The sequence below is a fragment of the Aspergillus welwitschiae genome, assembly GCF_003344945.1.
Source record: "Aspergillus welwitschiae strain CBS 139.54b unplaced genomic scaffold BDQ94scaffold_24, whole genome shotgun sequence".
NCBI lineage: Eukaryota > Fungi > Ascomycota > Eurotiomycetes > Eurotiales > Aspergillaceae > Aspergillus > Aspergillus welwitschiae.
This window is the reverse complement of record NW_020798718.1, coordinates 361,715-387,465: the sequence shown is the minus strand read 5'-3', so window position 1 is coordinate 387,465 and position 25,751 is coordinate 361,715. Positions and strand designations below refer to the sequence as shown.

Genomic DNA, 25,751 nt, shown 5'->3' with positions numbered 1-25,751 from the left:
ACAACTAATAATCTCCCAAAACTCAATATCAAAACCAAGCATACCACTTTCTCCTCAGCCCCCCAATTCCACAACTCGACCTCCCAGACGACCCCTTCCCCTCTCCCAAACCAACCCCCCTCGCCCTCTTCCACTCCCAAAAGGCCCTCCCCGTCTCATCCACCAACTCCATCCCACCACCCAGTACCCCCTCCTGTCGCGACGACATTACTTTCCACCACCCATCAGTATCCCGCGTTATTCCCGCCCCGCTGAGAACCCAGTCCCGCGCTTGCTGGGCGATGCCGTTCTCGAGCTGGAATGCGCGTAGGGTGGAGAGGGCGGAATGGATTTTCTGGGTAGTTATGGCAGAGCGCAGGGTTGCGTGCAGGGCTAGGAGGGAGGGGAGGTGGGATTGGTATGAGTGTTGGTGTTGGTGTTGGTTGTAGAGGCTGAGGAGGGTGCTGAGGGTGAGGGCGTCTTCGATGACTGTGGCTGTTTCTTGGGCTTGGTGGGGTGGAATTGGGATGTTTTGGGTGGGGAGGTGGGTGAGGAGGGATTGTGGAGGGGGTTGGGTTGGTGCTTGGTTGTGGTAGGAGAGTGTGGTGGGTTTTAGGGTGGAGTTGAGGGAGAGGATGGTCTGGAGGCTATATGTTGTTAGTTATGCTATGTTTTGGAGAGAACTGAGGAGGAGAGTTGACGAACCGGTTGTCCCAGCCTGTGCAGATTTCCTGGGCGGTTGGGATGGTTGTGGATTTGCTGTCAGTGTTGGTATGGTATATGTTCAGGATGTATGTTTGGCCGTGTCGAACGGGGTAGAATATGGCGTGCTGGTTTGGTCCTAGCCAGGCTGTGGTGCTGTGTCTTCCTTGCCAGAGTTCGTCGATTTTAGGGTTGTTGAGGGCTTCGAGGTGTTTTCGTGAGATGGTCGTTTGGTAGATGGTTTCTGTTTCTGTCGCTGTGCTTGGTGAGGATGTTTCTTGAGATAGGGATTTGCTGGCTATGTTGCCTGGTATCGTGAGTTAGAGGTGGAGTGTGTATTGCAATTAATAGTATAATTACCATCTGCTTTGATCACCACGTCGCCTTGTAGACTCTCTCCATCCTCTAAGATTACCTCTGCAGTCTCGCTGTATACTTCTCGCACTGTGGCAGGCCGGATCTCAGTACCCAGTTTCCGTGCCCTGTCGCGTAGGATCTGGCGCAAATCTTCTCGATGAATCGTTCTTCATACAGTCAGCACAATTCCAGTTCATGAGCGTTCGACCAGCAGAAATAGCTTACATCCATGGCCCTCCATATATGCGACACGTATCCTCCCCGCATGGCATTGATCGAATCACTCCTCCATCAGAATATCGCCGGAAATCGATCGTCTGGACGATATCACCTTTCTCGAGCACTGCATCGAGCAAACCTAATCGGCGGAGAAGATAAGTCCCGTTAGGCGGAATCTGGATGCCCGGGGGAGTCTAAAGTAAGAATATCCGGGTAAGCAGGGTCTATCTTTGATGATTGGTGGTCGGACGCAGTTCAAGATGGGAGTTTCGTGGTACCTCAGTATCCTGACCAGACTCGAGCACGATCACGTCCAGATTGTCTCGCCGACAAGTAATTGCGCACACGAAAGCCGAAACATCCCCTCCTATGATAATGACTCTCATGGTGTCCCTTTCTGTTTTCCTGGCAGATAACTACAGAAAGCAGCAGGTGGGCTGCGGAATACTTGGGTAGGTAAATCGGCGTTCAGTTGCACAGAGCCCCTCTGAAAGGGCTCTGGGAGCCATTGTGGTATTTATCCTTTGCTAATGGTTGTGTATCCATCCATTTCTTTTTCCTACGGAGCGTCTATTCGGCCTCGGACGTGACCGGATCACAGGGCAGTGGCCACTGCTGCAGGTTGCAAAAACAAACCTGACCCATTTCTGTCAGCCATGCAGATGGCCTGGACCTCAGCCTTGAGAACCGGGCGGTCGTGGTGGAGTACTATTGGGTAGCATGTTTACTTTGTTTGGATGCAGACGCCACGGAACCAGTGCTTTTTCTTTGTGTCATCGCTTTCTGCATTCTCGGTGATGCGGGGTAAAGAATATCCTAGAATTCCATCATTGCAAGGGCTACAGCCATCGTTTCTCGTCAGAGCCAAGTGGTTTGGGCATAACTTCGCAGCCGATCTCAACCCCTTCGATGTTCGCAGCGTGACGAACGACAGTCATCTCCCCGAACCCCGTGCGTCGGGTTTCGAGGTACTCGGTCGGAACATCTTGGGGGCGAGCATAATCGGGCGATCCTTGAAACCCTGTTTTCCCTTCGTATTGGCCTAACGAGCGCAGGTATTTCATCACCCCCGCTAGCGAGACATCCACCTGCCAGGATCCCCCTTCGGTTGCTTGCTTGTACAACGCGGCCATGGATGCGAGGAAGAAGCCACCTGCATGGTCGAGCGCCTGACAGGGAAGTGCACGTGCGGCTTCTCCAGCACCGAAGTGATGGGCCTCCGAAACGTTTATGCCGGAGCAAGTTTGAACGAGGGAGTCAAAGCCTCGACGCGCTGACCAGGGGCCGTCGGGGCCGTATGCAGACATGTTTGCGTAGATGATACCGCGATTGGGCCGTCTGTTGATGATTGATTCCGGCGAGAGTCCACGGGCAGCTAGACTGCCCGGTCTATACCCCTGGATGAAGACATCTGCATCGTCGAGCAAAGTGAGAAGCTCCTCTGTATCTTGTTCGTCTTGCAGATCGAATTGGACGGTTCTTTTTCCGCAGCCGAACTCCCGATCGAGTCCTGGCAGGTCGGGCAGATGAGGACTCGTCACCCAGAGCACATCGGCCCCGTGTGCGGCCAGCGTCTTCCCACACAATGGGGCCGCAATGACCCGCGAGAGTTCAAGAACACGGAGCCCCCGCAGACATTTATCGGCGTGTGAACCGATCCGGGCGGGAAGACCAGCCGGGGCGTCGCCGATTTTGCGAAGCAGGATGGGAAAGTCCGCGATGGCTTTGGCTTGCGGCAAAACGTCCCATTGTTCGTAACTGCGGAGAGCAGTAATGGCAAGGTTGGTATCAACGGCAGTGGTTTCGAGGTCCACGGAGCGCCATGCCGAAATCTTGGAAGCAACATCGTCTCTGGTTGCGGTTGGAGAGCATCCAAGAAGGGATTTTGTTCCTTCACGGTGGTTGGGGAACGAATCATGAACGCGGACGTAACCGTCAGATGCTCGATGAAGGCCGCCAATGGTTCCCCAAGATGAAGGGGGAGGCTGACCGTTTAAGGTGTAGAGGCGCTCGGACTTGAATTCGATACACGCGTGATCATAGGGGACGGTGACTTTGGGAGGGGTGATGTTATTCCTGAGACTATAGATCTGAGACGCCAAGAGAGCAGAGAGTGCAATTGAGGCTTGAGCGATATGGCCAACTTTGAAGGAGGAGGGCAGGCCGGGATTGGGAACTCCGCTGATGCCGAGAGAGTTGAGGGTATCTGGGGGAAGACGGAGGCCCTGCCAGAGATACGTGATAGTATCGCGAGGCGTAAATGTAGACCTGTCTTTTAAAGACATGGTAAATATTGTATGATGCTAGGTAGTATGCAATGATGGATCTATATGCTGTTGATCCAGAGTAGATGATGATCGGGTGGAGACGGATGGAAGAGTGAGTCACTCGGCAACATGGAAGGCGTCTAGTCAGGAAAAAAAGTCAACTCTCAATCAACTATTAAGGAAAGTCATGGAAATTTCCACTATAGGATATTCTTCATACTCAGAAGATCTATTGTTTTAGTTGATGGGATTCACGGCTGAAGTTTCACGGAAGCATTTGCTCGAATGAGGAGGGATGCAAAAATGTGATCCTATTCACAAGACTATCATAGAGATAACCCCGATAAGAAGTTGCTGCCCCACTGGTATCTCTGGATCAACACTATCGTGATAGTGGCAGGAATGAGGAAGAAGAAGAAGAAAAACAAGAAGATATGGAAGCAATGCGGTGATAAGGCCGGCTTATCAGGCAGGCGTGCGGGGTAGCCTCCATCCAGAGTATACTTACTGCCCATATAATCCATATAATCCATATAATCCATCCAAACTTCAACACATCCATTGTATCCTACATTACTTCATATCCTTATCTCTCCAACATGACAGAAATCATCCTTCACGTCTCCAACTGGGTCAATGGCACCCACACCACCGCGACTACACCCCGTATCCCCGTCATCAACCCGGCAACCGAACTCCCTATCGCAACCATCGACTCAACCTCCAAAGAAACCGTCAACCAAATCATTACCGAATCCCTGAAAACTTTCCAGAATGGTTCCTGGTCTCGCGCTGACCCATCCACACGCTTCACAGTCCTCTCCACCGCAGCCCGACTCCTCCGCTCCCGTCTCCCAGAATTCATCGAGCTCGAAACCCGCCAAACCGGCCGACCAATCCGCGAGATGCGCGCCCAGCTAGCCCGCATCCCTGAATGGCTCGAGTACTTTGCCTCTGTAGTACGCGTGCATGAAGGCCGAGTAACTCCTTTCAAAGGACCAGTCGTGAACACCTTGACGCGACTCCCGCTCGGCGTGGTAGCGCTGATCACACCATACAACCACCCGCTTCTCATCGCCATGAAGAAGATCGGGGCTGCACTAGCAGGCGGGAATGTGGTCATCGTGAAAGCATCGGAGCTGGCGCCGCTCTCGGTGTTAAAATTAGGTGCACTGTTTCAGGAGGCTGGGTTACCTAATGGCGTGTTGCAGATTATCAGTGGATACGGGTACGAGACGGGGAAGTATCTATGTGAGAGCCCGTTGCTGGCGAAAATTGACCTAACCGGGGGACTGGCAACTTATAAGGCTATTGCGCCATCTGCGTCGGCGAATCTCATCCCCATTACGGCTGAATTAGGCGGAAAGGCACCTGTGTGCTTGTTCCCGGGGGTTGGGATTGAGGATGCGGTTAAGGCCGCGCTGTTTGCGAGCTTTATTGCAAGTGGACAGACGTGTGTTACGGGGAGTAGGTTGCTTGTTCATACGGATATCTATGAGGAGTTCACGGCGTTGCTGAAGAGACGGGTTGAAAAGTTACGACTGGGCGATCCATTTGACGACATGACACAGATCGGAACGGTTATATCAAAGACGGCGGTGGAAAGATGCGCTGCGTTTGTGGAGAGAGCTGTGCGGGAGGGTGGAAAGGTCCTCTGCGGTGGACGTGCGACTACCAATCCCTCATCTGGAAAAGGGTACTACTTCGAGCCGACGATCATTGAGACGCGTCCACAGACGGATCTGGAATGTAACGAGGTGTTTGGGCCGGTCATTGCGCTGATCAGGTGCCAGTCGGAGGAGGATATCATTCGCATTGCCAATGCATCTTCGTTGGCGCTGGGGGCTTCAGTATGGACGACTGATTTCTACCAGGCGCATCGAGTGGCGGAGCAGATTGAGGCAGGGATTGTGTGGATTAATGGACATCATTTGAATGATCCGTCGTCGCCGTGGGGTGGTTTCAAGCAGAGTGGAATGGGGAAGGAGAATGGGATGGAGGCGTATGAGAGCTATACAAAGGTTAAGAGTACAGTCATCAATTATGGGGTGCCTCCGGTTTGGTTTGATGATGAGCCTGTGGATGCTCGCTATGGATAGCATAGATGCGTGGATCATAGTGTGCTTTTGATGGATAAAAAGCGGAAATTGGACTACTTTTTTTGTGTCTCACAACTCTTATGGCTCTGGTAGCTCTGGATAATGATGTACCCGTTATTGCATGTTATCTGCAAACTAGGCTAGGCTATGGTCTGTGTAAAGTATACACATGAGTAAACACCGTGCTATTTTCTACTCCGACCCCCGTTATCTTCCTACTCTGCGGTCAGAGAAGCCAGCGCAGAGGGTAGAGCCACCCAGCAGTAAGTTAACCACAGTCATCTAGACAGCGCACAACCATACTCCTAGTCAAGCTTCCACTGCCTCAGCGTCGAATCAGTATGGGCAATGAGCAGGAACGCAGCATTTCTAGAGCAAACCGGTCCTCTAACGCCCGCCGCACCCGGAGGAAACTCATGCATAGCAAGGGACGTGAAATCATAGACCATAGTTGCCACACCACTCCAGTTAAACATGAGCTTTTTCCCACCATCGAAAAACCGTATGTCAGAAGCCAAGTATGGGTCTGCATCACTCTCTTCTCCACGTCGATATGGACGCCACTTCATTCTTTCCAGCCCACTTGTGACATCCCAGAGGATGAATTCACCAAATTGGCCTGCGGTAGCCAAGAGTTTGCCGTTAGGACTCCAATCCATAGACTCGATTGTAAATGCAGGGCACTCCCACTCGGATACCTTTGCCTTAGTTAGCTATATCAAAGATTTTTATCTTCGATGGTCCAGTGCCGTCTATGACTAAGGCGATCTGTTTGGAATTCGGGGAGAATATACCATTCCATGCGCCACCTGTGTGAGAAAGATCAAGGGTGCATTCAAAATTGCCCATGCGGACGGACTGAATTAGAACTGCGTTGTCCCTTCCAATGAATCCTATCAATTTCGAGTTTGGACTTATACCTGCCCACAGAATCCCACCCGAGCGGCTAAGCAAGTGAAACACCGTGGTCTCGACATACCAGACTGTAATCCTTGGAGAACGACATGGCATTATTCTGGTATCGAATGCTTTATCTCGGGTGAAGCACATCAGGAATCTCCCATCCGGACTGAAGAGCGCAGTATTTCCTTCCAGTTTGGTCTAACGCACGCTCTTATGGGTATCCAAAGCTCTGTTCAATGTGTCCTTGATCGCCTGTTGAATTGACAAAATTGCTTCTTCGTTCTGTCTCCACCCATGGGTAAAGATAAGCTTTGTAGTTATCCCTTCAGCTGCTTCAGTCGATAGCTCGGAAATGTCGACTTTTTGACCACCTGAGGGATCCAATATCTTCCCTTCGCTATTGAGATACCAAACCTTAACTTGGTCCGCTGATGAAACAAGAATATATCTTCCAGTTCTTGCCACATTTGGTGCAAAGGAAAGGTGCAAGATGTTCGATGGCTCTCCTTCTGAATTATCGACCAATTGAAAAGTGCTACCCACTCGCGTATAGATGTTGATGCGTTTCTCAAGGGCGATAGCAATCAACTTGTCATCTGAGCTCAGAGCGAGAGCAGTTATTGATCCTGAAACCTTCACCTTAGAACTCTCTTGGCCCATACGGTGAGCAGATGCGGATGGCTCTAGTATTCCTTGATGAGTCTCAAGAGTATTCTCTGAGTCTATATGGGGGACGTCCTGCCCTGAAGCTTTTCTCTTGTTCTGAGACCGAGGCATCTTTTCTTGCGCTAATATTTTAGGGTGAAAGGCAATTTTACCAGATTATGAGCACAGGTTGAAACATTTCCCAGAGGTGATTACCAAGGCGTTGAAGGACCTTTCGCCGATGAAGTGTAATCATAATGATATGTCAGGGAAGTGTGTTATAAACAGAGACAACATAGACGAGAGTGGAGCAGATGTAGCACCAAAATAACCAGATCGTATTCACTGCGGATATCACAGAGGGCTTTGGCTCCGACTTTATGAAAACGGCCGCGTTGTCAAGGCTACTTCCTACATGGATGTGTATTGGTACTAGTCCGGTCGAAATTTACACCTGCCAGTTACTCCTTCAATTAAGTAACATTATTAAAGCTACGTCGATTATTACTCGTGTATACGGAGGCTACCAAGATAAATGTCTTGAAGATAGATACTGCTACGTATCGGATGCCAGAAATGTCATCCCAGGCTCAAGTGCGAAGGGCCTTCCAATTACCCGCAGCCATCTTGGCAGTATCTGCCTGGTTATAAGAAGCAAAGTAAGCTATACCACGTCGTTGATTGAATTGGAACATGAACGGGTGTTAACATTTTATTACATACTTCATGTACATCATATCAAGATTTTGATACCCACAACACGGCTGAAATACCAATAACGGTTGTATCAACTCCAGCTCCTCCAGATGAGGGATGGAGTTAAAGCGCCTAGAGATACCAGTAAGGCTTTCTCCAGGACAGAATATACTTGTGAAGCAAAGAAAAGATCATATATAAGTATCATGTGCAACTACTGAAGGAAGGAATCTGATTGGACTGGAATGTGATCAGAGGCCTATTGAACTTGTATGGTTGTTTTTCATAAGAAGTAAATGTGATAATGGTAGGGCGTGAAAAGTATTAAGCTGCACTAAATATATTAAGGTAGTATGGTGAAAACACACTGCCAGCTATGTACATTACAGAAATGAGGCGCTTTTCAGATAACATTGGAAGACCACGAGACGGATGTTTGCTCTGGTAGCTCAAAAGGGCCTTCCCGAAACCTAGATCTTTGATCTGATTCAACCAGGGCACCTTTTTCCGGGCCCAGTTCATAGAAAGGTCCTCTTTCCGAGCCCATCTCATGTCTTTCTTGGCTGTGTAACTCGTTTACTTGGTTCCATATGCTATCAGGTGCCTCCACAGGCATCAACTGATGCGCTGAGGATTCTTGATCTGTTTGTTCTGCCGCGTGACTTTCGTCTGGAATTAATGCTTTCTTATGTTGTCGTTGGTGATGGATACAGAGCCCAGAGAGAATAGTAATTATCGATAGCCCGCCAATAGTGCTGCCGACAATAATGCCGATTTTGACAGCCGTTGAGAGACCACTTTCGTCAGTACTTGGGCCGCTCATTGATGTACTTGTTGTATTTGCGTTCGTCGTATCTGTATTTGAAGTAGAACCTGCAGGTATCGCCTTCCAGGTGCTCTTCCAGGTGGCTTCCCAACTGTTTGTTGTTGCCGAAATAGTGGAATCATTGTCCCCTATGGACACGGTATCGACAATGAAAGAGCCTCCCGGTCCTGGTGCTTGAGCCAGAAACCATTTTCCACCCAGCCAATTGACTCCTATAAAAGCTGCTTGAAGAAAAGCACGGCCTAGAACAGGAGTGCTATTGGTAGCCATGCACGGGAAATATTGCGTTGGTGTCTTCACGAGCGGTGCCTCTAGTGTGAGATTCAGAAGAGCGAAGGGGACTTTGATCGTGATAAAGTCGTTGTTGAGGTTATCCTTGCTGAATTTGAAACCCAAGTAACCTGGTGAAGTTGCAATTGTATCGTACTGTGGGTCAGATGTGTTCCAAAAATAGAGGCTGTAATCAGGGTGGTATGTGACAGGCAACTCAGCGGCTATCGCATCGCATGAGCTCTGAGGCAGATATATATATGGATTTGCTGGATCCACAATGACGCTGAGACCAGAGTCCAGGGAAGAATTCCCCTGCGCCAAAAGCCCTGTTTTGTTCGTATAATTCCATGGCGACCCACCCTCTGCAACTCCAATAGTTATATCGAGCAGCTCAATTGGGAAACTTCCACTTGAAAAAGCCTGGGAGGACACCTCACCCATCACTCTATTCTGATCGTAGCCCCCTAAAAGAAGCGATCCAGGAATTCCCAGAGATGCGGAGCCAATATGCATACCGTAAGAATAAGATGGTATGTTCAGTGATCCCTCCTGCTCATAAAAGTAGCTGGTGACAAAGGTTGTGTTTATCTTAATCACGTTTCCAAAGGTCTGATTGATCGCTGGGCTTCCAAGTGATAGAATCCCCACCTCCAGTGGGTATGTTTGCCCACCAGGGTAAGTCTGCCAACCCGCATATATTATGATCAGATCAACATCAGGTACAGGGGAGCCGCTGATGGTTATATAGTCCGTTGCTCGTCTTGCTTTTGCGTAAACAGGAACTGCGTCTGTGAAACCCCAATCCACATCACCCCATGTCCCATATGGAGGCATTTCTATCGAATTATTATCCAAGCTGGCTGATATATCGCTGTCAAAGAGGCCAGCTATATTCCCATAACACACGGACGAGAGAGTTTTGTTGTCGCAAATCGAAGATAGTAGGATCTTACTTTCCCAACTACCTCCCGGGTACAAAGCCACTTCCGATGAAGGAACAATGATTTCAGTGTAGTTACTCCCGATTTGCACAGAAACTGCTTGCCAGGGGCCATCGGGTCCAAACTTCTTGTCTGACCAGGGCATCACTCGGGGGCCTGAGCAGAGAACATATTCGAGGCAGAGGGTCCAAAAGGCAAAAAAGCACTGCTGCTGTCGTCGTCGCATCCCTAAGAAGGAAGGCCTGTTAGAAAACCCTAAGGTCGTGCCAAAAACTGACGTGATGTTGAATGGTCTGGCTCGACAGAAATTCAAGAGGAATAAGTAACCTACCGATACCATTCGAAGACTTCTGGTGTAAATTGACTCAAGTAAGCAATCTTGCCGCCGCCGCCAGACTGAGCTGAGGCACCAGACACAGGTGAATTGGGGCTAGAGGTTAGTGGTTGATGTCGCAAATCTTGAGATGAATTATGACAGTAGGTATGGCGTTCTAAATTTGCGCATATCTCACAAGAAAAGGTCAACTTGAATCGTCAAAGCGAATACTTGGACTGGAGATTCAGGTTGGATAACCGTCAACCAACTAGATTAAGTACAGGCCCATCATTCGGATATCTAAGCGCCCCTAATATGCCAGCTGTTATCCATAGCCGCACGAGTCCTTATAGTGAGTGGGGTGGCACAAGAACCCACTGACCAGTGAACAATGGATGTGCATCCGGGTCGAAGGTACTACAGGGACCATCAAGCCAGATGTATGGCTTTCATTCGTGATTAGTTCAATCATATTCCCGAGTCAGGACGAAGTCGCAAGAGCACTATATGATTAATTGCTCACACCTTGAATCGATGGTAAAATGCCTATCGCTTCTACCTTAGCAAGCGTAAAAGTTGACCTTCAGCTCAATGTGCTTGGGGATGATGACAAGGCTGGGAATAAACAAGGACCCTGAACTCTCCCGCAGTACTAGTTGGCTCTATCCAATGCATGTTAGCGCTGTGGTGGGCACGGGCCATCATCCTATTCCAATCAGTAGTTGCGGTGGGTTATAGCGTGCTTCAGATCATGCATGGGCAGCGCCTAGCCGCCCATTCTCAGCCACCCACCGTAGTCTATGCCTAGCCAGCTGAGGGGCTGCCTCAAGGCCTGATGGGATTTAATTTCGTTAAATGCACCTTACCACTCTCCTTTATCTTCTCTAACCATTAAAAGACGAGGCAGAATCCTGGCGTAAGATTTTATGGGTAGCTTGTTCTTTAAGTCTTGCGATCAGCTACTGTAGAAAAAATGTTCACACGAACACCGAAAGTCCTCCGCGCCTTCTTTTTAGTTGCGTCCACTCTTTTGGGATTTGTGACATTATTACGACTTCCGAAGCATCCGAATGCCGCAAGTGGCTCCGATCCTTATTACACAGGCTTGTCTGGCGAGCGCGTTGACTGGTCGCGATTTGCATACACTCAATATGCCACAGACAGGTCCTATCTCTGCAATTCAGTCATGATCTTCGAGGCCCTTCACCGTCTCGGTACCAAAGCCGATCTCGTGCTGATGTATCCCTCCAAGTTTCTTGTGTCTGAGAATGATAGTTCACTTGAAGCACGTTTACTTCGATTTGCAAGAGATAAGTATGACGTGAAGCTTAAGCCAATCGAGGTAATTAAGAAGGGAGGAGCAGGAGGTAAGTCAAATCATTGCGCAGCAAGACTCCAAATTAAGAATGAGCGCAGCACCATGGTCAACGAGCTACACGAAGCTCCTCGCTTTTAATCAAACCGATTACGACAGAGTTCTCAACTTAGACTCTGACGCTACCCTGTTGCAGGTTGGTAGCCCAGTCATGGTGTTTCTCATCTCAACTAACACACATGAAGACTATGGACGAGCTGTTCCTGCTCCCACCGGCTCCGGTCGCCATGCCACTGGCCTACTGGTTCTATCCGAAAGAACGAGTGTTCACATCTGGGCTTATGCTCATCCAACCATCCACGGATGAATTCAATCGCCTACTGGAAGAGATTTGGGACAATCCTTCTGAAGAATATGACATGGAGATTGTGAACAAGCTATACGAAGATGATACCCTCGTTATACCGCATCGCCCTTACATGCTTTTGACGGGAGAATTCCGCGCCAAGAATCATGAGGCATATTTGGGCAATACATATGAATCGTGGGATGCCGAAAAAATTCTAAGAACCGCTAAATATCTCCATTTCTCGGACTGGCCAGTTCCCAAGGTACGTAACAAGAAAATTTGGCACCATATGGACTCCATTGAGACTGTGCTAAGTCTGGCGCTAGCCATGGGTTGCAGCTACTCAACATGTGATCGAGCAAACTCAGCCTCCTTGCGAGGTCAACCCTGCTACTGGTCAGCGAGATGACTGCCATCTTCGAGAGATATGGCTAGGGATGTATAAGGAATTTATGACTAGGCGACAGGTATTTCTAATCAATCCTGGCCCCAACTTAAATCTTATCGAGGATACTAACGCGAACAGAGCATATGTGGCTCTGCTATACAAGATCAGGATGCTCAATAACAGATCGATTTCTCTTTAGACGGCGTTTTATGAAGGGTGTAAATAACATAGAACTAATTCCGAACGCTGGACGTTCTCGCGTACATTCTGTTATAAAAGTATATATTATTTTTATGTTTTCCCTCGCTCTATAAGAAGTTATCAGAGCCAAATTTTTCTAGCTTGTCAAGACATCACACATCCCGTTCGGGTTCTTGTCTCCCAAGACCTTCAAATGATTGGTTTCTTCTCCGCGACTTCCTATGGTGGCATGCGCTCATTTCAATCATCCTATAAGTGGTTATAAGGTCCTAATAAATACCATGTTAAGTAGTGACTGTTGTGCCAGCGTTTTTGGAGCTCGTCCGTTTGACACTCGAACTTGGAGCAGGGCTTGTCTATGACAGTCAAACGGGACAAACTGTAAGAAGCCGGGCATGCTAGAACAAACAATGAACACTTATGCTGTAAAGTGCCGAACGGTCTGGGGTTTTCTGGAAAACTAAGGTGATTTATGACATTCAGCACCTAAGAACGCGCGGTCACATCAGTGGTCGATCCTTGATATCAGTCATGCTGCAATATCGCTCATGGTCCCTCAACGTATCGACGTTCTCGTTATTTAGGAACCAGGAGGCTTTTCACCTCATATATTAGACTCTTATCAAAAAAAGATCGGATCGAAACTCTTCCGTCAACACTTAAAGTGGCACATCGATGCCGTACTTCTCGTAGTCGAAGTGTTCTAGGCTCTTTATACATTCAGCCCAACTGTCACCAATCTCCCCTAGTTGCCAGTCGTCTCCAATATCAATCAACTTCGTCCTGCCAGCCAGAACATCCTCCTGCCTTGCTTGATACTCGCCAGCCACGTCTGGATGTGGTACCCACACTACTCTCATTCCAGCCCGTCTTGCAGCCTCCACCCCAATTACACTATCTTCGAAGACTAAACACTCATTGGGCGAGATTGGGGTTTCACTAGAATCTGCAGCTGAGTTCAACGTCTGTAATGCGATCAAGAAAATGTCAGGAGCCGGCTTCCCTCGACCCTGTCGCAATCGTGGGTCGTCACCTAGAACCTTCCTGTCTGACTGGAAGAAGCCAAGCAGCTGTTCTGTTTCAGGACTCGAAGCTTTTAACTCGTAGCTATGGCTCTTGGTGCTAGATGCCAGTGCCATCTGTATCTTGGCCATCGAAGAAGTACTACGCGCGCGGCTGAGATTTGAAAGAAGTCTCTCTGCCCCAGGAAGCGGCTTGCAATTTGGAAAATGCGCTTGCATTAGCTCAGTCGACTCGCGAGCGAATTGCTCTCGGGGTATAGGCAATTTAGCCCAGTTGTGAAATACATCGCCGTTCGTCGATTTGGGAATGCCCATAAGCTGGGCTCGGATTGACCGTGTAAAGGCAGGTCTCCCATATTTATCAAGGAGCTTATTCGTAGACAGAGTGATTATGTCCTCCGTGTTGATGAGCAGTCCGTCCAGGTCGAAAATGCAGGCGCGAACTGCGGGGAAGCTGGTGGCCGTCTTCGTTAGTATGTAACCTCGAATACCACCATCCAATACATACCTTCTATTGGATGTGAAGGGGAAAGCACTGACTCGGTAGTCAAAGGAGCCATGGACACTAGATGAAAGGCAACTGTGGTCCTGATTGACAGCATCCGGAGCGTGCAAAGGAAGGGGGGATCAGATTATCATTGCGGTTGCATTGAGGGGTTTAGCGTAGCCTGATCGAGTATGGTGCAACATGGTGGCATGGCAGATAATCTACAGTAGGCCAAGTTCTTTACGAACTTGTTAATATGCTCCAGGCTCCAAGCTTTTAAGCTCGAGTAAATTTATAACCAATGGTGTGAAAAATGTTTGTATCGACGGTGCCATTGCAAGTTTAAAGCTATAAGATCACACAATGTAACTAGGATCCTTCCAGCTTTTTGCAGCTGTCACGTTCCTCTTAGCACGGCACCATCTTTTCCAGAATCTCACTAAGCATCTCCTCAGGGCTTGAGAATCCCAAAGGTAGAAGATATAAGCAAACAGAGTTATTGGGATGCACAAGACAAAAAACCACCAAGACTGCACCGAATTCTGCCCAAGAAGATCAATGTTCATGCCCAACAAGCTGGAGCTAAAGCTAAGGGGAATGAAAAGCGTCGCAAGCAGAGTAAGTTTCTTCACCCTCTCAGACTGCTCAATCGCTCTGCGGGATTCATCAATTGTGGCTTTATTCATAGCCAGACTGATACCCTGAGTACACAAATTGGACAACTCCATACAACGGGCATAAAGCTGTTCATAGTCTTCCAGTAGCCCTTCTGTTGTAAAGGTACCATCAGCACTACTGGATCTCACATTCTTGACCATTCCAGTGCCTGAGATCTGCCGGCACGAGCCGATGTCGAGACCCAGAGGCCCAGCATTTTTTGCAATTTGTTTTTCCACTCTGGTTCCATCCAGCCCTTGGCTGCTTCGCTCGGTCAATTTGAAAAGAGCGCGAGTACTGTCCTTCAGCTGTTGGGCATGACGATTAAGGATGTTAGAGAAGTATTGAAGTGTACCCAACGCGTCAGTTGAGAGACCCTCGACTATGGAGTTTACTTGTTTCTGAATTCTGGATTCCATGAGGTTTAGGAACTGAACTTCAGAGAAAGCAGCATGTGCAAACAATGGGATGCACATGGAAAGCGGATCCTGAGGAGCGCGACATGCCAATTCGACTAGGGCGATCAGTGAGTCGTACTGCAAGGGGAGAATGGTTGTGCTTTGCTGAACCTCTGCTGTGACATTCGCATCTGGGTCGAGACGGTTGCTAGTGGTTCGAAATGCCATCTTGGGATGATACTGGAGGATTGGTAAGGCCGTAGCCTTGGATTTCAAATGACTTGACCATGGTCCTGGAGGAGATTCTTCTAAGGGTCTACCATGATCCATCCAGGCAATGACTTATTTCTTGTATCAGCACATATTCTCTTTGTTAGGAAGCATATCATCTCTTACCGGCCCATTCTCTGTCAGTCTTTGTTATGTAGAGTGATATCCATTGTTCAATCACAGAGAAGCGTGGGCATACAGTAGAGTATTCGCGCACCAAAGAGTCACCGCAGCGGACTCTATTAGATCCAAGCTGCTGTAACCTATAACTTCCAAGTTCTGAGCGTTGATATGACCGCTGTGATTGCAGATCCTGTCCGCCGAAATCATCACGATGAAGAATAGTGCTTACACAAAGTCGTATAATGTTATTTGAGGAGCTAACAAGCGATGGAAAGCTGTATGAATGCCTGTCGATGCACATAGAAAGAAAATCCATGTGTCGTTTGAAGAACTCCGGTTCGATGTTGTACTTGCTGCCAATGGCCGACACCCACGATGGTGATATGAAACCTCTAATGAAGACTATTTGCCCCGAACCGCTTGCTGGAACAGGGGTAGCAGCGGAAAAGACTTCGTGTTGCTCTTGGCTATATTGTTGCACATCTCACTGCCTCTCGCCGCTGTTATATACCACAACTAAGTCGTGTGGCTTCTCCGACCAGAATGGGGACGAGATGGCATCTTTCTCTTGCTTTACGGAGTTGAGAAGGTAACGCTCTTGAATCATCCATTCTGCAATGTCCACGTAATTGTTTCCTGGGAAGGCTGAGGTGCTTGAGTATCTTCGTGACAGCGAGATGATTGCTCTAGCGTAGTTATCGGGCGTAACTGTGGACACAAGGATCAGTGGGCCAGATATTCCAGACATAATAGGATAATACCCTTACGTGCGGACTTTGTGTGCTCCATATTCTACCTTATACCAGTAGTGTGCTGATGTCGTCTTTGGTAGTATTGACTTGAACGGTGGATGATACGGAAGAAGTGATGAGGGCAGATGCGAGCACAGCTGCATGTTGCACAACTCAGCCTCTGTATCTTGTAGCGAGCTACCGATTCGTAGGTCTGTATTATGAGACCAATTGCGGCCGCTATAGATGCCGTGCTAATGCATAATACCAAAACGGGACGCGAGGTGGTGATCAGGCACAGCAGATCTCAAGACAAGAATAATATCTATAAGTGAACACAGTTCCTCTAGCCACTCATAAGAATACTCTCCGCGGCGCGGCAATATGCCAGCTTTAATTGGCCTCTTCCCCTTGTGATCTGGGAAAGTGGACAGTCTGTGGGAAACGGAGTGTCGTAACCACCGACATGTCTAGGTTGTTCTTGGAGCAGCGGCAATAATGCAATCATGTAAGTATTGAGAGACTCGTTGCGATTCGCCGATCATTGAGGGTATTGTATCAGGCTTTAGGCGCCGGATGCACTGCCCCATGTATGAGAGAACATGGTGTGGAGCAAAAAGGAAAGAAAGCACCGGTTGGTTGTTGACAACAAACCTAAGATGGAGTCGGCGGCTACAGTTACAATAGTCATAATGTCTGGTAAGGGCACTTGGTCACAAGTGGCTCATTGGACGGTAGGAGTTCAATAACCAGAAATTATTAACTGACAATAATATTGCCCAGGGCTCTCCAACATCCAACTGTCATTTACTTGGCTCCAAGAGCAAGTGGTGAAGCCAAAAAAAATAAGAGCAAAAACATACAACAGAAGGGATTCGCTGGTGGTCACCCACCCAACTACTAACCTCCCGGCGTGTGGCTTAAGTACGGCTGAGCGGACGGGAAGCCCTGTTTTCCACACCCTATGGTCGTATGTACTTGTTTGTTCGTTGCTTTCATCTATATCCTACATGTCACTATTCTTTCTCCACTTACCCCTTCACGCTTTTCCTCCACGGTTCTGTTTATGCCTGCCGTCTGCGCGAGGATTGGTCTGGCCAACAGCATCCGAAAGAATCAAAACAATCAGTACCCACTCCGCCCATTGCTTCTGTGTCTCTCTGCTGTACTCACTCGCACAGTCCAACACCACTTGATTTGCATCTAGCTGTTTGGGACTTTGCGAACTGCAGGCCGCGTGGTGGCTGCAACTATCATAGCCTCCTCCTTGTGGGGCCAAGCTATGTATGACCTTTAACCACCATGAGTCGCTATCTTACCCCTTCCAAGATCGCCCTTCTTTGTCTCATCTCCATCTATACTGAAGGAGTCGTTCCCAACTCCTCCGCCATTCATGTCCTCTCGTACCTGGTAGCCTGTCTCAGCCCCTTGGAAAGAGAACAATCCATTTCCCAAGCGGGAGATCAGGGAACGCAATGCTCCGTCTCCATCACTGACCTGGAGGTTAATCTAACGGGCCACCCGTCCTCCGTCCCAGGCCGTACAATCTGGGATCTTTTTCTGAAAAAGATCTGGTCCCTTGATTGCTGCGATGCGTTGGAAGTCTTCTTCGCTGACATCTCGGCTATTCTAGCCAAAACTCGCGAAGAGCAAATTCGCGATCGAGATGCGGGCCTTGCACCGGAGACGGGCTGCATGCGCCTGTCACGGTGCTCTCCCTTGGGTGCGTTTGTCAGACGTTCTCAGCTAGAGTTCACCAGACTGCAATTCCATGACTCCGTCAAGCTCTGGAGGGGGTTTGTCAAGTATCGACTGCCAACGTACCATGTATGGGCGCGGAAAAATCCGTCTCTCGAACAGGCACCCGTGGATGTCAACCTGCTGAATCTTGGCCTGAATACAACGGACTCCCTTGCGCAGGTCGCCTACGGCAGCATCGAGGATGACTCGGAGGATGAACAGTACGTCAGCACAAAGGATGTCGAACGGCTCCTAGAATTTCAAATAAGCGAGCTACAGAGTAATAAAAACCCCATCTTCATGTCCGCATGATCAATACTGATTGCTGTCTAGGTCTGGGGGGAAGAGTGCCGGATGGCATGAAAGCCCAATTAGAACGTATCATCACTTCGGGTGTGACTGTTCCTAGTCTAATGCACTATCTGAGGTATGCCTTTTGCCAATGTATTCGCAACACCTCGGGATGCTGACTCTCTAGGTTCCTGGATGCCTGGAGGGCAGGAGATTATCCATCCTCCTTTGACAACCTGCACCGTTACTTCGACTGCACGATGCACAGTCGCGATCGAAGCTCCTATCAGTATGCGTTGCTGAATCTAGCTATCCTGCAGGCAGATTTTGGATGCTACAGCGAGGCCGTCTCTGCCATGCAGGAGGCTGTTTCCATTGCTCGAGAATCTCACGATATGAACTGCTTGAATTTCTGTATGAGTTGGCTGTATCACTTCGGTAAGGCTTTTCCAGAGCACATGAGAGACGTTCAAAACACAGGAATGTTGGGCAACGAAAAGGAAGGCCTCGCATTCCTCAAGGCCAAGGCAAAAGAGACAGAGATGTGGAGTCTTCTGAGTACAACGCTATTGAGCGAAGCAAAGCTGGAGATGCGTAATGTAAGTCTCCCTATATCGACGAACCTCATGGATCACTGAAAACTAACATCTTCCAGGGAGAAAGTCTGGCCTCGTCTATCGAGAACATAATTCGAGCCTCACACCTCAACGTTACAAAGAACCTGGCCAACTCGGTAGGCCCGCAGCTTCTGCTACAGACTGCACTTTATTCTAGAATAGGTTCGCATCTGTATTATTCCATTGTGATAATTCTTGCTAAGACCCACTTTGCAGGTATCACACATCTAGCATGGCTGAGCAGCGAGACCTTTCGCGAATGCTACGCAAACAAAGCACCATTCGAAGACCATCTCAAGAGCACGTTCCGTAGCTGTCAATTAGTATGTCAGCAGTCTATTTCAGCGAGTAACATCACTGACCCTCCAAAGCTAGCACAGCAGGGCCGCTACACAGAGGTATCAGCCCGAATGAACCAAATCTCCCCAGAAAAGCTTCGATCTCTTAAAACATATCAATATTGGACGTTCTTCTCCGGTATCCTCCAGCTGCAACGGCAAATATATCGGTAGGTTCCTGGCACTCAAATCCTTGACAACCCACTCACAACATCTAGCGACAACCGAGTTGCAGCCGAACACCTCCTCGCTCAACTGCAAGCCATCCAACTCCCTGACAACGACATTACCCTTCTTCTTTCCATTCTCACGATCGACCTCCGTATTCGCCAAGGCCACTATGGCGGCGCGCTCGAACTAGTTGAGAAAGCCGCGCAGGCTATCCAGCAAGACAACTTTGACATTTTCACGCAAGTCAAGCTCCTCTGTCTCAAGGCTTACATCCTCCAGAAGACGGGCCATCCACAACGCGGCTTCTCTCTTGCCATGAGAGCTGCCAGCATCGCGCACCGCTCGCGTCTCCTTCCCAGCCTCTGGGAATCCATATGTGTGCTGGCAGGCGTCCTTCTCAGCATGCGCGAGTTCGATGGCGTGTCTGAGCTGATTGAGAGCATCATGCCGCAGATACTCGAAACGGGTGACTGTAGCTTAGCCGCACAGGCCTACTCGCTTCTTGTGGACGCGAATATGGGGATCGCGGGCACTCTCTGGAGTGAGGGACAGACGAACTCGGTTCTGAAGAAGGAGCATGTCACTCGCGCTTTGGGATATCTCGACTGTGCATATGAGCAGTATGAGGAGATCGAAGATATCAGGGGGCAATGTGAAATCGTGGCCAAGAAAGCCACTGTTATGCATTTAACGGGCGATCCGGTCCTCGCAAATGATTATGCGGCGAAGTACTTGGACTTGAAGAGACAAGCAAGGATAGATTTGGGGGAGGCTTGACTGAATCACGCACTGATGTCAATGGTGCATTTATGTTATGGCAAGGTGGCAGAGGAAATAACAAAACTACCAACGAAGTCTTTGGCGTCGACCTCTGCGCCTATTTACTCCTGTAATACGGGTAGACGAGATACCCAGAAAAGCCAATACGACCGTTACTGGTCATTAGGAACAATGAGGCAGCACAACAAAAGAAAAATGGCTTAGCAGTATTGTATGGCGCGCTATCTCAACTCCACCAACGAGAGCCTTGACCTCATTATTCTTACTTCCGCGTATTTTGTCAGTAAATATACATGTCTTTTGATTTCCCCTCCCGTCAACAGTCAAGATCAATCAAAGACGCTGTACTCCCATAATCAACGGCGGGCACTTAGGTAGCCTTGTCCTTGTTGTGGTAGTTGACGTCGGAGTTCCAGCTGTGAGTTTGTTAGAAGGCATCGTTATTATTGACTGTCGAGTTATGCCCGACGCTGGAAATTTCGGGTGTAAGGAACTTACAAGATGGTCTGGAGAAAGAAATAAAATCGTCAGCACTCAGATTGGCATTGCATGAGAGTAAAATGTCTGGACGCACCTTGTCACCGTCTCCCCAGGGGAAGTTCTTCACACGGATGTTCTGGTAGGGGTACTCGGTACGCTCCTCGAGCGGGGGCATGTGCGCCCAGTGTTCCCAGTGCTCAGTCCAAAGGTTGTAGGCGTTGATACCTCCGGCAATCAGGACAGGAATGACGGCGCTGCGAAGAAGTAGAATGTTACTAGAAGTCAATTGCGGTAGTAATAGCTAGCCCACATACTAGATGGAGAGCTTGCGCCACAGATCTGGAGCAGTAAGACAGCCATTGAGTTAGCACAACCACATCCTTGCAAGATCACGGCATCAATTGATCTCAATACGCACCACTGGTAGCAGCAGCGTGGTGCTTGACGGCCTCTCTCTCGCGGTTGAATTCGTTGTCGACGGCCCAAGAGGGAAGCTTGGAGTCGGAGCTGTTGAGACGGCGCTGGACGGTGGAGCGAACCGGAGCAGCACGCAGCTGCTGGGCAGCGCGCTGAGACAGACGAAGGGCGTTGCGCTGAGGGAACATGGCTGGAGGTGGATGGGGTGCAGGAGTGACGTTGGAGAGATGGGACGACGTCTTTGACGGTGGGATTATCCCGGACGTCGGCCCTTCCGGCTTAACGAAACAAAAGCCGTTTAGCGTCCCCGTGATTCGCTGGCACTCATTGTGCTTATGTCAGCAGCCGGGTTTAGATCGCGTGATGTCACGGTCACGGGAATGGTTAGCTATGCTCACGTGCCATTTGCACCGCTGGGAAAACAATGTGCCTCAGGCAGAATTTGCCCAGTGAACAAAGGTTGCCTGAGGTATTTATTTTGTTGCTGCCTTCGGCTCAGCGTTGCCTCGTCGCCTCCCTTCCTTTCCTGGTTGCATTGGCGACGTAGATCGCAGCTCTGTAACTACACTACACCTCTGTTGACGTGGATAAATGGTGACAGTATCGTCCTATCTGGGTGGTATCTTCATATGAGTGGTTGAATTATAACTATTAATTGCCGCTGAGTGGGATAATTTGGTAATCCCTGGGCGGACATGTGTGATTGGCATCCATAGTGCCGGAATGGGGTTACGAATTACAACATGGAACGGTATGTTTCTCCGAACATAGCTCTGCGATAAGGATGCTAACGGTCTTCAGTCAATGGGATTCGGTATGTGATGCTACCTAGTGCCTGCTGGGATAGCATTGCTGACTTAATACAGAAATCCGTTCTCTTACGAGCCATGGAGAGGCAAGCGGACCTTCGATGTATGCTTTCCATTATTCCCTCTATAAGCAGAAGACTGACACCAGAAAGGCCATGTTTGACATCCTCGAGGCCGATATCGTCGTCTTCCAGGAAACAAAAATCCAGCGCAAAGACTTGCGCGATGACATGGTCCTAGTGCCTGGTTGGGATTGCTATTTTAGTCTGCCTAGAGTCAAAAAAGGTATGTGCGATATGTCTCTTAATGACTGCTGGACTGACCAACTACCGTAGGTTATTCGGGGGTCGTAATCTACACACGCAATGCCACATGTGCTCCCATTCGCGCCGAGGAAGGTCTTTCGGGGATGCTATGCCCCCCGAACTCGTCGGTCTCTTTTCGGGAACTCCCTGAGAATCAGCAGATCGGTGGTTATCCTACCGTCGAGCAGTTGTCACAGCTTGAAGTTGACGCAGCTACCCTAGACTCTGAGGGACGTTGTGTCATTCTCGAGTTTCCCGCCTTTGTCCTGCTGGGCATCTATTCACCGGCCAATCGGGACGAGAGCCGCGACACTTTTCGCCGCAGTTTCATTGACCTGATGGACGCGCGGATCCGTAATTTAGTAGCTATGGGAAAGAGGGTGTTTGTGACAGGGGACTTAAATATCTCGCGGGGCGAGATCGATGCGGCTCATGCGGGGGAGGCTATCAGAAAAGGAACGTTGACAGAAGACGAGTTCGTGTCCACTCATGCGCGGCGTGTGCTCAATCAGTTGCTATCAGATGGAAAGGTAATTGGGGAGCGCGAAGAAGGAAGGGAACAGCCCGTTCTACATGATATCTGTCGCTCTTTTCACCCGGGCCGTAAGGGAATGTACACCTGCTGGGAGCAGCGCATCAATGCTCGTCCTGGAAATTATGGCTCAAGAATTGACTATGTCTTGTGTAGCTTGGATATGCAAGAGTGGTTCTGCGATTCAAACATACAAGAAGGCCTCATGGTACCATAGTCTTCCCTGACCTAGAAGAAAGCTTGCTAATCATGACTGCACAGGGTTCCGACCATTGTCCAGTGTATGCGATGTTCAAAGAAACCGTTAATATTGGAGGAAAGCAACTTAACATCCGGGACATCATGAACCCACCTGGAGTGTTCGAAAATGGTGAGCGTCGACAGGAGTATATGGCGAAGTATCTATTACCGACTTCGGGCCGCTTGATTCCGGAGTTTGACAAACGAAGGAGCATCAAGGACATGTTCACGCGCAGACCCAGTAACGCCCCGCAGAGCTCGCCAGCTAGCACCCCTACGCTCTCTCGTGCGAATTCGAGTCATGATGATTCGACAGCTGCCATCGAAAAGCCCCCAACGGTAGCAGTCGCCAACCCCGCCATTCCCAAGAACGATCCCCAACCGAAGGGAATTGTCCGTAAACGGTCCGAGAAGAACGACTCCCCTGTTAAACGCCCAAAATCAGTTGCTGGCTTGGCACCTGCGCCAGCGATTGCTGGACAGAAAACGCTGAAGGGCTTCTTCAAGCCGAAGAGTTCTCCAGCCATTCAGAGCCGTGAGCATCCAACGAACGACCTTGGAGTATGTGCCATGCCACTACCTGCATCCCCATCCAAGATTGTTTCCTCGGCAGAGTCAAAAGCACTAGACGAGGAGCAAACTGCGGCGGTCGTGACTACAGGCTCCATAAAGGAGACCAATCCACCGGTGTCGACGACATCAGACACCCCCACAGATGATGACACATTCGTCGACCCAATCGCGAGCAAGGAAGATTGGTCGAAGCTATTTTCCAAAAAGCGCGCCCCCCTTTGCGAGGGCCACCAGGAGCCATGCATTAGTCTGACAACTAAAAAGCCTGGCATCAACTGTGGCCGATCCTTTTGGATTTGTCCTCGGCCTCTTGGACCCAGCGGCAACAAGGAGAAAGGTACGCAATGGCGCTGTCCGACATTTATTTGGGCAAGTGATTGGAATTCTTCGGCATCGTAGGTAGCCACAGCAACGAATGAAACACTGTCGCAGATTATGCTCTATAATATCGTAAGGTAGCCATTGCTGTCGATAGTGACAATGTTCGCCAACACGACGCGCACTTGATGCGACAGACGCCGAACAAGTTACGTTGTCAGAATTTCAGCTTACAGCCTACTCTCTGTTTGTTCCTCAGCTATTATCATACACGCAGTGCACCCATAACTACTGAATGAGTAATGGTAACAAGTCTCGGCTAAGCGTCTGGTGCCTCGTAGCAGCAAGCCTCCCCAACTCATAGGACCCCTTCGTCTACCCACAACTGCAGCAACAGACCCTTTTAGATAAAATTACTGTCTGCTTGCCTGCCCTGTATCAACAAGACAACAAAATACCTCTCGCCTTCAGTCTGTCTAGTGAATATTGCTGCTCCAAACACATTCTGTCCCCTCAAGATAAAGGCCCAGCTCAATTCTCTCATAGTATCGCTTATTAGTGGGTCCAGACATTTCTCGATGAAGTAACACTTCACCAGCCCCCGGCCTCTCTATGTCTCTTCAGCCCGGTAAATTACTAGTCATTTAATAGATATTACAGGTTTATGTCGACTCCTAATTTCTCCAGATGGTGTCACAGAATAGGACTTAGTTGGTGGGTCACAGAAATACAGGGGGTCGGTTTTGTTCTTAGGGCCCATGGCCGTGTTAAATCTGTATTGTAAGTTACGTGCCGGTGTGATTGAGCGTGAGATAGACACTACTTGGACATTATGGGCGCGAGGCCATCGGGGAGTGGTATGTTAGGAAGAGGGGAAAAGAAAGAAAGAAGAAGTCGGTATCTGACAATAATGCCATTCTGTTATGGATAGTGTTGCGATCTCCCATTTGTCATTTTCCGTTCACGAATATCCAATGACCACAGAAGAACCCCAAGAAAAGAGTAGATAGTTATGCCAGAGAAGAGGAGCTGATTACCAGGGGTGAGGCTATATGGATCGCAGGAAACTTATAGTCTGAATGCTTACGCTGAAAGTTGAAACTTATAAGTGAGGGAAAGGGCATGAACCAGCATAATTGAAGTCAATAGGGCTCCTCTATCTCGACAGACCTCGGGTCCATATGGCTTGGAAATTTCGTAGTTCTCAAGATCAGCTATGTATACTTCCCGGTTCTTCGCCGATGCTGATCTGAACCTGTCAGATTGACGATCCCAATCTCTCTGTATCTAGAGAGAAGTAGGCACTCAATAGCAAAGGCATGGCACTTGGGGCCAAGTTGCTAGATCTCATATTCCCATGGTACGCAATTGGCGTATTTTGTTTTTTAAAGATATACATCATCTCCTTGAAACCCATGCAAATTCAGCTGTATACATGGGTCAATGATATCTGTTGGGCTTGATGCTGGCAGTTGGAAGATCCGGCAAATTGTCCATCATCGTTTGCATGGAATATTCGTGGGATCATATTCGACACATTCTTTTCCGACAGTTTGCTTGGTGTTATTTGTGGATATGATGCGCTTCTATGTGCCTTCTGATGATTCTATGGGTCAGGATCCGGGGCTCGACTTTGAGGTTTCCAAGTTCTCTATTTAGCTGGACCCCCAAAATGAATGTTGGGGATTTGTTCTTATATCGGGGGCAATGAATTGTTGCTGGCTCATAATTGGCATACCTATAATTTAGCCCAGAAAATGGGGCGATAACAATTCCTATTTGACAGCAACAATGCTTTTGAGGACACTGCATTACATGCCATACTTACAGCTGGTGCTCTATGGGCAATTGCTGTGATATACTTCATCTGAAATCTGGATATAGCAGTGGAATAGCACAAAGAGGATATAGTACAATTATGGTGATGCACGGACTTAATCAAATTATGTGGGGCCTGATTCGTCTGGCCTATCTAT

The 25,751-nt window shown here is 48.9% G+C and overlaps 10 protein-coding genes across 10 annotated transcripts; 4 read left to right on the top strand and 6 right to left on the bottom strand.

The window, feature by feature from the left end:
- Positions 1-28: 28 nt before the first annotated feature.
- BDQ94DRAFT_172190 (FAD-dependent oxidoreductase) lies at positions 29-1,643 on the bottom strand (the record flags this gene model as incomplete). Its single annotated transcript, XM_026771913.1, has 5 exons — positions 29-626; positions 685-988; positions 1,042-1,205; positions 1,264-1,451; positions 1,536-1,643. The coding sequence occupies 5 exons, from the start codon at positions 1,641-1,643 to the stop codon at positions 29-31; spliced, it is 1,362 nt and encodes a 453-aa protein (XP_026624444.1).
- A 226-nt stretch (positions 1,644-1,869) lies between these two features.
- Positions 1,870-3,650, bottom strand: BDQ94DRAFT_61283 (CAIB/BAIF family enzyme). Its single transcript, XM_026776168.1, has one exon. The coding sequence runs from the start codon at positions 3,540-3,542 to the stop codon at positions 2,097-2,099; it is 1,446 nt and encodes a 481-aa protein (XP_026624443.1). The 5' UTR covers positions 3,543-3,650; the 3' UTR covers positions 1,870-2,096.
- Positions 3,651-4,023: 373 nt separating this feature from the next.
- BDQ94DRAFT_147387 (aldehyde dehydrogenase) lies at positions 4,024-5,759 on the top strand. Its single transcript, XM_026767010.1, has one exon. It carries the CDS (start codon positions 4,124-4,126, stop codon positions 5,621-5,623), a length of 1,500 nt encoding a protein of 499 aa, XP_026624442.1. The 5' UTR covers positions 4,024-4,123; the 3' UTR covers positions 5,624-5,759.
- Positions 5,760-8,178: 2,419 nt separating this feature from the next.
- BDQ94DRAFT_180460 (aspartic protease) lies at positions 8,179-10,133 on the bottom strand (the record flags this gene model as incomplete). Its single annotated transcript, XM_026773625.1, has 1 exon — positions 8,179-10,133. The coding sequence occupies one exon, from the start codon at positions 10,131-10,133 to the stop codon at positions 8,271-8,273; it is 1,863 nt and encodes a 620-aa protein (XP_026624441.1). The 3' UTR covers positions 8,179-8,270.
- A 969-nt stretch (positions 10,134-11,102) lies between these two features.
- On the top strand, positions 11,103-12,549 carry BDQ94DRAFT_61262 (nucleotide-diphospho-sugar transferase). Its single transcript, XM_026776167.1, has 5 exons — positions 11,103-11,590; positions 11,640-11,734; positions 11,784-12,149; positions 12,214-12,354; positions 12,414-12,549. The coding sequence occupies exons 1-5, from the start codon at positions 11,197-11,199 to the stop codon at positions 12,453-12,455; spliced, it is 1,038 nt and encodes a 345-aa protein (XP_026624440.1). The 5' UTR covers positions 11,103-11,196; the 3' UTR covers positions 12,456-12,549.
- A 468-nt stretch (positions 12,550-13,017) lies between these two features.
- On the bottom strand, positions 13,018-14,101 carry BDQ94DRAFT_147381 (putative HAD superfamily hydrolase; the record flags this gene model as incomplete). The annotated part of the gene is made up of 2 exons (XM_026767009.1): positions 13,018-13,952; positions 14,039-14,101. Coding segments are annotated over 2 exons (880 nt in total), but the record flags the coding sequence as incomplete, so codon positions are not given.
- A 240-nt stretch (positions 14,102-14,341) lies between these two features.
- BDQ94DRAFT_180458 (uncharacterized protein) lies at positions 14,342-16,181 on the bottom strand (the record flags this gene model as incomplete). Its single annotated transcript, XM_026773624.1, has 3 exons — positions 14,342-15,381; positions 15,437-15,893; positions 15,945-16,181. 3 exons carry the CDS (start codon positions 16,179-16,181, stop codon positions 14,342-14,344), a joined length of 1,734 nt encoding a protein of 577 aa, XP_026624438.1.
- Positions 16,182-17,466: 1,285 nt separating this feature from the next.
- On the top strand, positions 17,467-20,098 carry BDQ94DRAFT_172184 (putative anaphase-promoting complex subunit Apc5; the record flags this gene model as incomplete). The annotated part of the gene is made up of 7 exons (XM_026771912.1): positions 17,467-18,184; positions 18,238-18,331; positions 18,383-18,794; positions 18,851-18,974; positions 19,029-19,135; positions 19,184-19,320; positions 19,369-20,098. The coding sequence occupies 7 exons, from the start codon at positions 17,467-17,469 to the stop codon at positions 20,096-20,098; spliced, it is 2,322 nt and encodes a 773-aa protein (XP_026624437.1).
- Positions 20,099-20,284: 186 nt separating this feature from the next.
- Positions 20,285-21,270, bottom strand: BDQ94DRAFT_61217 (cytochrome c oxidase subunit VIa). Its single transcript, XM_026776166.1, has 5 exons — positions 21,000-21,270; positions 20,896-20,920; positions 20,676-20,835; positions 20,600-20,607; positions 20,285-20,517 (listed from the first exon to the last, which is right to left on the bottom strand). Exons 1-5 carry the CDS (start codon positions 21,184-21,186, stop codon positions 20,472-20,474), a joined length of 426 nt encoding a protein of 141 aa, XP_026624436.1. The 5' UTR covers positions 21,187-21,270; the 3' UTR covers positions 20,285-20,471.
- A 233-nt stretch (positions 21,271-21,503) lies between these two features.
- BDQ94DRAFT_147369 (DNA-(apurinic or apyrimidinic site) lyase APN2) lies at positions 21,504-24,083 on the top strand. The gene is made up of 6 exons (XM_026767008.1): positions 21,504-21,749; positions 21,800-21,812; positions 21,865-21,910; positions 21,960-22,092; positions 22,143-22,852; positions 22,906-24,083. Exons 1-6 carry the CDS (start codon positions 21,722-21,724, stop codon positions 23,854-23,856), a joined length of 1,881 nt encoding a protein of 626 aa, XP_026624435.1. The 5' UTR covers positions 21,504-21,721; the 3' UTR covers positions 23,857-24,083.
- Positions 24,084-25,751: the final 1,668 nt, after the last annotated feature.

What these genes read in the sequence shown, in the direction of transcription:
- BDQ94DRAFT_61283 (XM_026776168.1), bottom strand. Translation starts at nt 3,542, where the DNA reads ATGTCTTTAAAAGACAGGTCTACATTTACGCCTCGCGATACTATCACG.
- BDQ94DRAFT_147387 (XM_026767010.1), top strand. Translation starts at nt 4,124, where the DNA reads ATGACAGAAATCATCCTTCACGTCTCCAACTGGGTCAATGGCACCCAC.
- BDQ94DRAFT_61262 (XM_026776167.1), top strand. Translation starts at nt 11,197, where the DNA reads ATGTTCACACGAACACCGAAAGTCCTCCGCGCCTTCTTTTTAGTTGCG. An exon ending in TAAGAAGGGAGGAGCAGGAG is followed by an intron (nt 11,591 to 11,639) that starts GTAAGTCAAATC and finishes GAATGAGCGCAG; the next exon opens with CACCATGGTCAACGAGCTAC. An exon ending in CTGACGCTACCCTGTTGCAG is followed by an intron (nt 11,735 to 11,783) that starts GTTGGTAGCCCA and finishes ACACACATGAAG; the next exon opens with ACTATGGACGAGCTGTTCCT.
- BDQ94DRAFT_61217 (XM_026776166.1), bottom strand. Translation starts at nt 21,186, where the DNA reads ATGTTCCCTCAGCGCAACGCCCTTCGTCTGTCTCAGCGCGCTGCCCAG. An exon ending in CCACGCTGCTGCTACCAGTG is followed by an intron (nt 20,921 to 20,999) that starts GTGCGTATTGAG and finishes TTACTGCTCCAG; the next exon opens with ATCTGTGGCGCAAGCTCTCC. An exon ending in TGGCGCAAGCTCTCCATCTA is followed by an intron (nt 20,836 to 20,895) that starts GTATGTGGGCTA and finishes ACTTCTTCGCAG; the next exon opens with CGCCGTCATTCCTGTCCTGA.
- BDQ94DRAFT_147369 (XM_026767008.1), top strand. Translation starts at nt 21,722, where the DNA reads ATGGGGTTACGAATTACAACATGGAACG. An exon ending in GAGGCAAGCGGACCTTCGAT is followed by an intron (nt 21,911 to 21,959) that starts GTATGCTTTCCA and finishes GACACCAGAAAG; the next exon opens with GCCATGTTTGACATCCTCGA. An exon ending in TCTGCCTAGAGTCAAAAAAG is followed by an intron (nt 22,093 to 22,142) that starts GTATGTGCGATA and finishes CAACTACCGTAG; the next exon opens with GTTATTCGGGGGTCGTAATC.